This window comes from Colletotrichum acutatum, assembly GCF_030867785.1.
Source record: "Colletotrichum acutatum strain CBS 112980 chromosome Unknown BDZ83scaffold_71, whole genome shotgun sequence".
In the NCBI taxonomy this organism is placed as follows: domain Eukaryota; kingdom Fungi; phylum Ascomycota; class Sordariomycetes; order Glomerellales; family Glomerellaceae; genus Colletotrichum; species Colletotrichum acutatum.
In genome coordinates, this window is record NW_026849065.1 from 156,258 (window position 1) to 164,395 (window position 8,138).

General features: G+C 56.3%; 1 protein-coding gene across 1 annotated transcript; it reads left to right on the plus strand.

Annotated features, from left to right (window-relative positions):
* The first annotated feature begins 701 nt into the window (after positions 1-701).
* Positions 702-7,482, plus strand: BDZ83DRAFT_627514 (acyl transferase). Its single transcript, XM_060508639.1, has one exon. The coding sequence runs from the start codon at positions 904-906 to the stop codon at positions 7,213-7,215; it is 6,312 nt and encodes a 2,103-aa protein (XP_060363074.1). The 5' UTR covers positions 702-903; the 3' UTR covers positions 7,216-7,482.
* The last annotated feature ends 656 nt before the right edge of the window (positions 7,483-8,138 follow it).

Genomic DNA, 8,138 nt, shown 5'->3' on the forward strand with positions numbered 1-8,138 from the left:
AAAAAAAAGGTCGAGAAGCAGGAGGTACTTCGTACGGATACTTGGCCCAAAGGTTGGATCCATCAAATTCATCCACTTGAACATCCACACACCGCACACCACAATCAATGTACACACCACACACGCCATGCTTCTCTGAGTCTCCCTCCTCAATGATGGCGTGAAAGTACCAAGTCCCAGTCCTCAATCCCACAATCCCAATCAATCCATGTCCACTTATTGAGACAGACCCGGGAAGACAGACACACACACGCACACACACAGACGCTCCTCACTCACTCACTCAACTCAACTCCCACTCCCCCAAGAAAGTCAGCAGGGACCCAGACCAGACCCGGGCCGCAGTAGAAAAAAAGTCCAAAGGGATACACTTCAATTGCCTCGCCTTCCCATCATAACCTCCTCCAAGAACCCTCCCAACCTTCCCTTGCTCACCATCCCACTCTTCTTTAAGCTGCCATCTGCCACTCTCTTGCTCTTCCCTCCCACAACTCCACGTCAAGGACAGAACTTGCAGGCAGTCTTCTCGTTTCTTTTTCTTGTCCTTTATAGACCACCAATTGCTCTCGGATAATAGGAGAGAAAGCTCTAGACGACCACCCACGCTCAATACCTAAAGCCACGACATTACTGCCGCGCACTTTCTCCCCCTTCCCCCGCCACACCGGAGCATCTTGAACTAGCTGCCTCCTGCTCTTCGCTGAGTTTACGGAGTCACACACAGGTAAGCCAACTTGCTGTTTTCCCCATCTGCTGGACAAACACCTCTGGATCGGCAGGGGAAAGAGGCGGTAAAAACAACAACAAGCACTCCTCGGCTAACAAACGTGGCGAGCAAAGCTCCATTCGTAGCACGAAAAAACTTCACACCCATTCTTGATACCCCCCAAAACCGTCATCACCATGTACGGCACTGGAACAGGCCCTCAAACGGGCGTTTCTACCCCTCGATCCAACGCTTCTCTGCGACCTCTCACTCTCCGCCACGGTTCTCTTGAGACCTCCCTCCTCGTACCGACCGCCCTGCACTTCCACGCCTCCCAATTGAAGGACCGCTTCAATGCCACTCTTCCCACCGCCACAGATGAGCTTGCTCAAGATGACGAGCCTTCGTCCGTTGCAGAGCTGGTCGCAAGATACATGGGCTTCGTCGCCGACGAGGTCGAGAAAGGCGAGGATGACGAGTCAGGCTCGTACGAGGAGGTCCTGAAGCTCGTCCTTAACGAGTTCGAGCGTGGCTACCTCCAAGGCAACGAGGTTCATGCTCTCGCTGCCACGCTGCCCGGAATTGACGCCAAGAAGTTGGTTGTTATCCGCAGCTACTACCAAGCCAGACAGACCACTGGTCGCTCCATCAAGGCCTACGGCTCAGCGCTCTTCCGCGCATCCGATGATGGCTCCGCCGACATCTACACCATTTTTGGCGGTCAGGGCAACATCGAGGAGTACTTCGAGGAGTTGCGCGAGATCTACAAGACCTACAACCCCTTCGTCGGCGAGCTTATTTTGAACGCTGCCGAGCTCCTTCAGAACCTTTCCAAGCACCCCGAGGCTGAGAAGCTTTACCCCAAGGGCTTGGATATCATGAGATGGCTTGAGAGCGAGGACGCGACCCCCGACGTTGACTACCTCATCTCAGCGCCCGTCAGCTTCCCCTTGATTGGTCTCGTCCAACTTGCGCACTACGAGGTCACTTGCAAGGTTTTGGGTGTTCACCCCGGTCTGCTCCGCGATCAGATCAGTGGTACGACTGGTCACTCTCAGGGCATTGTGCTCGCTGCTATAACTGCCGCCGCCGAGTCTTGGGAGTCATGGAAGGAGCTCGCCCCGTCGGCGCTCACCATTCTCTTCTGGATCGGTGCTCGCAGCCAGCAGGTGTTTCCCCGCACCTCATTGACGCCCACCATGTTGAGAGAGTCGGCCGACAACGGCGAGGGTACTCCCACGCCCATGCTTAGCATCAGAGACCTCTCTCAGGCTGAGGTCCAGAAGCATATCGATGCGACCAACAAGTACCTCCCTGCCGACCGTCACATTTCCATATCCCTGATCAACAGCCCGCGCAACCTGGTTGTCACGGGTCCTCCCATCTCCTTGTACGGTCTCAACGCGCAGCTCCGCAAGGTCAAGGCTCCTACGGGCCTGGACCAGAACCGTATCCCCCACACCCAGCGAAAGCTCCGCTTTGTCCACCGCTTCCTGCCCATCACTGCGCCCTTCCACAGCAAGTACCTTGCTGAGGCGACGGAGCTCATTGATGAGGACTTGAAGAACATCAAGATCCCCTCCAAGTCTTTGGGCACTGCGGTCTTTGACACCAACACGGGCAAGGATCTCCGTGAGGCCGGCGACAGCAACATTGTCCCTACCCTCATCCGTCTCATTACCAGAGACCCCGTCAACTGGGAGAAGGCCACTGTCTTCCCCCAGGCCACTCACGTCCTTGACTTTGGCCCTGGCGGTATTTCTGGTCTCGGTGTTCTCACCAGCCGAAACAAGGAGGGTACTGGTGTTCGCGTTATCCTCGCTGGCTCCGTTGACGGCTCAATCACGGAGGTCGGCTACAAGCCCGAGCTCTTCGACCGTGACGAGGAGCACGCGGTCAGATACGCAGTTGACTGGGTTAAGGAGTTCGGTCCTCGCTTGGTCACCACATCCAACGGCGATACCTACGTCGACACCAAGATGAGCAGACTTTTGGGTCTTCCTCCCATCGTCGTCGCTGGTATGACACCTTGCACGGTCCCCTGGGACTTCGTCGCTGCCACCATGAACGCTGGCTACCACATTGAGTTGGCCGGTGGTGGCTACTTCGACCCCAACATGATGACCGCTGCATTGAGAAAGATCGAGGGTGCCATCCCGGCTGGACGTGGTATTGGTGTTAACTTGATCTACGTCAACCCTCGTGCCATGCAATGGCAAATCCCCATGCTCGGAAGACTCAGAGCTGAGGGTGTTCCCATTGAGGGCCTGACCATCGGCGCTGGTGTTCCTTCCGTCGAAGTTGCCCAGGAGTACATCGACACCTTGGGTCTCAAGCACATCAGCTTCAAGCCCGGCTCCGTCGACGCTATCCAAGCTGTCATCAACATCGCCAAGGCCAACCCGACCTTCCCTGTCCTCTTGCAGTGGACTGGTGGTCGTGGAGGTGGTCACCACTCTTACGAGGATTTCCACCAGCCTATTCTCACCATGTACCCTCGCATTCGTCGCCAGGAGAACATCATCCTGGTTGCTGGCAGTGGTTTCGGTGGTGCCGAGGATACCTACCCGTACCTCACTGGTGAATGGTCCAAGAGCTACGGCTACCCTCCCATGCCCTTCGACGGTACTCTGTTCGGTAGTCGCATGATGGTCGCCAAGGAAGCCAAGACCAGCCCTGCTGCCAAGCAGGCCATCATCGACGCCCCTGGTGTTGAAGACAGCGACTGGGAGAAGTCCTACACTGGACCTACCGGTGGTGTCGTTACTGTTCTGTCTGAGATGGGCGAGCCTATTCACAAGCTTGCTACTCGTGGTGTCCTCTTCTGGGCTGAGATGGACAAGAAGATCTTCTCCCTCCCCAAGGAGAAGCGCGTCGCTGAGCTGAAGAAGAACCGCGACTACATTGTCAAGAAGCTCAACGACGACTTCCAGAAGGTATGGTTCGGTCGCAACCGAGCTGGCCAGGCCGTTGACTTGGAAGACATGACCTACGGCGAGGTTGTTCGCCGCATGGTCGACTTGCTTTACATCCGTCACGAGCAGCGCTGGATCGACCCCACTTTCATCAGACTCACTGGTGACTTCATCCGCCGTGTTGAGGAGCGCTTCACCTCCAAACCTGGCCAGGTCGCTCAGCTTCAGGACTTCAAGGACCTCCAGACTCCTTACGAGACTGTTGAGAAGATTCTCTCGCACTACCCTGACGCCGAGACTCAGCTCATCAACGCCCAGGATGTCCAGCACTTCTTGATGCTCTGCCTCCGTCCCATCCAGAAGCCCGTCACTTTCATCCCTACCCTGGATGAGAATTTTGACTTCTACTTCAAGAAGGACTCCCTGTGGCAGTCTGAGGACCTCGGCGCCGTCATTGGCCAGGATGTTGGACGTACCTGCATTCTCCAGGGACCTACTGCTGTCAAGTTCTCCAAGGTCATTGACGAGCCCATCAAGGACATCCTTGACGGTATTCACAAGACGCACGTTGAGTACTTGACCAGAGACCTTTACAAGGGCGAGAAGAAGGCCATTCCTACCATTGAGTACTTTGGTGGCAAGCTCATCGAGACTGAGATCCCTGTCGAGGATGTTGATGGCCTCACCGTCTCCTACGATGATGCCCACAAGAACACCTACCGCCTCTCCACCTCGCCTTCCGCGACCCTTCCCAGCCTCGATGCTTGGCTGGCCCTGCTTGCCGGTCCCGATCGCAGCTGGCGCCACGCTCTTTTGACCTCTGAGGTTGTTGTTCAGGGCCAAAAGTTCCAGACCAACCCTCTCAAGCGTATCTTCGCACCCACCCGCGGTCTCTTCGTTGAGATCCACAACCCCAAGGATGCGAAGAACACCAAGATCATTGTCAAGGAGCAGCCTCGCCACAACCAGTACGTCGATGTCATCGAGGTCAAGCTGGAGGGCAAGAACGAGATCGTTGTCAACATGATTAAGGACACCACTGCTCTTGGCAAGCCCGTTGCCCTGCCTCTCAAGTTCACCTACCACCCTGAGGCCGGTTACGCCCCGATCCACGAAGTCATGGAGGGTCGCAACGACCGCATCAAGGAGTTCTACTGGCGTGCGTGGTTCGGTGACGAGACCTTCAACCTCGATGCCGATGTCAGCAGCAAGTTCGACGGTGGCAAGGCCACCATCACCGGTGAGAGCATCAACGACTTCATCCACGCCGTTGGCAACACTGGCGAGGCCTTCGTTGAGCGTCCCGGCAAGACTGTCTACGCTCCCATGGATTTCGCCATTGTCGTCGGCTGGAAGGCCATCACTAAGCCCATCTTCCCTCGCACCATTGACGGTGACCTACTCAAGCTTGTTCACTTGTCCAACGAGTTCCGCATGAAGCCTGGTGCTGAGCCTCTTAAGAAGGGCGATGAGGTCTCCACCACCGCTCAGATCAACGCCGTTATCAACCAGGAGTCTGGTAAGATGGTCGAGGTCTGCGGCACCATCTATCGCGATGGTGAGGCTGTCATGGACGTCACCTCTCAGTTCCTGTACCGCGGTGCTTACACCGACTACGAGAACACCTTCCAGCGCAAGATGGAAACGCCCATCCAGCTTCACTTGGCCACCAGCAAGGACGTTGCTGTTCTTAAGTCGAAGCAGTGGTTCAACACTGATGACCTGCCCCGCGACCTCGACCTTCTCGGACAGACGCTTACCTTCCGTCTCCAGAGCTTCTACCGCTACAAGACCAAGACGATGTACAGCAGCGTCTCCACCCAGGGCCAAGTTCTTCTTGAGCTCCCCACCAAGGAGATCATCCAGGTCGCCAGCGTTGATTACGAGGCCGGCCAGTCCAACGGCAACCCCGTTGTCGACTACCTCGAGCGCACTGGTGCCCCTCTCGACCAGCCCCTCCACTTTGAGAACCCCATCCCTCTCAGCGGTCGCACCCCCCTGCAGCTTCGCGCCCCTGCCACCAACGAGAACTACGCTCGTGTCTCTGGTGACTACAACCCCATTCACGTTTCTCGCGTGTTTGCCAACTACGCTGCCCTCCCCGGCACCATTACTCACGGCATGTACTCCAGTGCAGCCGTCCGTAGCTTGGTTGAGACCTGGGCTGCTGAGAACAACATTGGTCGTGTTCGCAGCTTCCATGCTTCTCTGGTTGGCATGGTCCTCCCCAACGACGACCTTCAGGTCAAGCTTCAGCACGTTGGTATGGTTTCTGGCCGCAAGATCATCAAGGTCGAGGCCAGCAACAAGGAGACTGAGGAGAAGGTTCTTCTCGGTGAGGCCGAGGTTGAGCAGCCCGTGACTGCCTACGTCTTCACCGGTCAAGGTTCTCAGGAGCAGGGCATGGGTATGGAGCTGTACGCCAGCAGTGACGTCGCCAAAGACGTCTGGGACCGTGCCGACAAGTACCTCTTGGACAACTACGGCTTCTCCATCACCAACATTGTCAAGAACAACCCGAAGGAGCTCACCGTTTACTTCGGTGGTCCTCGCGGCAAGGCCATCCGCCAGAACTACATGGCCATGACCTTTGAGACTGTTGCCGCCGATGGAAGCATCAAGTCCGAGCGCATCTTCAAGGAGATTGACGAGAAGACCACCTCTTACACCTACCGCTCGCCCACTGGCCTGCTGTCCGCCACTCAGTTCACCCAGCCTGCCCTTACCCTCATGGAGAAGGCCAGCTTTGAGGACATGAAGTCCAAGGGTCTTGTTCCCCGCGACTGCACTTTCGCTGGTCACTCCCTGGGTGAGTACTCTGCCCTCGCCGCCTTGGCCGAGGTCATGCCCATTGAAAGTTTGGTGTCGGTCGTCTTCTACCGTGGCTTGACTATGCAAGTCGCTGTCGAGCGTGACGCCGCTGGCCGATCCAACTACTCCATGTGCGCCATCAACCCGAGCAGAATTTCCAAGACTTTCAACGAGGAGGCTCTGCAGTTCGTTGTCGACTGCATCTCTGAGGAGACTGGCTGGCTCCTTGAGATTGTCAACTACAACATTGCCAACATGCAGTACGTCGCTGCTGGTGACCTGCGCGCGCTTGACACTCTCACTGGTGTCACCAACTTCCTCAAGCAACAGAAGATCGACATTGAGGAGATGCGTGGCAACATTGACGAGGCCAAGGGTGCTCTCAAGGAGATCATCAAGGGCAGCGCCGAGGCTACGCTCAAGAAGCCCACGCCCCTGGAGCTCCAGCGTGGCTTCGCAACGATTCCTCTCCGCGGTATCGATGTGCCTTTCCACTCGACCTTCCTGCGGTCTGGCGTCAAGCCTTTCAGATCGTTCCTTCTCAAGAAGATCAACAAGACGACGATCGACCCCGCCAAGCTTGTTGGCAAATACATCCCCAACGTGACGGCGAAGCCTTTCGCCATCACCAAGGAGTACTTTGAGGATGTGTACAAGCTGACCAACTCGCCCAAGATTGCTCAAATCTTGGCGAACTGGGATCAGTACACCCAGGACGGCCCTGGCCCCAACGGGGTCAGCGGCCTCGCTGGTGAGCACGAGGGCCCTGGCGCCGCGGCATAAGCTGTGTGTGCGCAATTGACAGAAGGGGAATCGGGCTTACGGTATAACGAATGACAAAAAGGCGGAGGAGGACATTGAATGACTCTAGACGGCGTAAGGGTTGTACAAATTAGGGATGTGGTTTCTTGATGACTGTTTTATCTTGCTGCGTTTTAGAAAGCTTTGTGTTTGGTCATTACATGAAATGCTTGGGGCGTTTATTATTCTAAAGTTTTAATTGTGGCACAAGAAGAGAATAGAGCAACCAAAGTTCAACAAGCTGTGTAAAGTTTCCGAGAGGCGTGTGATAAAATGTCCGATGGCACTGCTTTGTCCGACGGGGCAAACAAGGAAGAGGGTGATACAATGACTGATGACTGGAAAACTAGTGGCAGCCGGCAAGCACAGCAGCTATTTTGACAGCGGGGGATCTACGAAGAGTGACTGCAAGGACCCGGAACACAGATGCTTCTCCCGAATGGCGCAGCATGCGGAGGGACGGAAGGGCGGGACGGGTTCGACTACCCGCCTCGAGGGGAAGACGAGAACATGATGACTTTGGGAAGAGTCGGGATGGCGGTGGAGGACCATGTGGTAGCTATCTACGAGTGTCCCAAGAGTAAGACACGGCCATGCTGTGCCGCCCTGACGAACAAAGGAGCCTCCAGTGGAGCTTATCAGACTTATCAGGCGGTGGCTTGAATAGAGCGAGGGGTACGGGATGTGGCTTGGAGGAAGAGCTGTGGGGGGAATTCTGGAGAGCTATCCGGATGGAGTCAAGCCGAGGGCGCGAAAGCTGAGGTCGGCCAGCGGCGAGCGCCGTGCGACGGGCGGCCGGTGCGCTGCGAAGTGGGGGGCGGGGCGCGCATTGGTGGTGTTTGGCAGCAGTTTGGGGTCGCAGTTCCGTACCTCGAGAAGACTGGTATGCAATTGTAACCCAACAA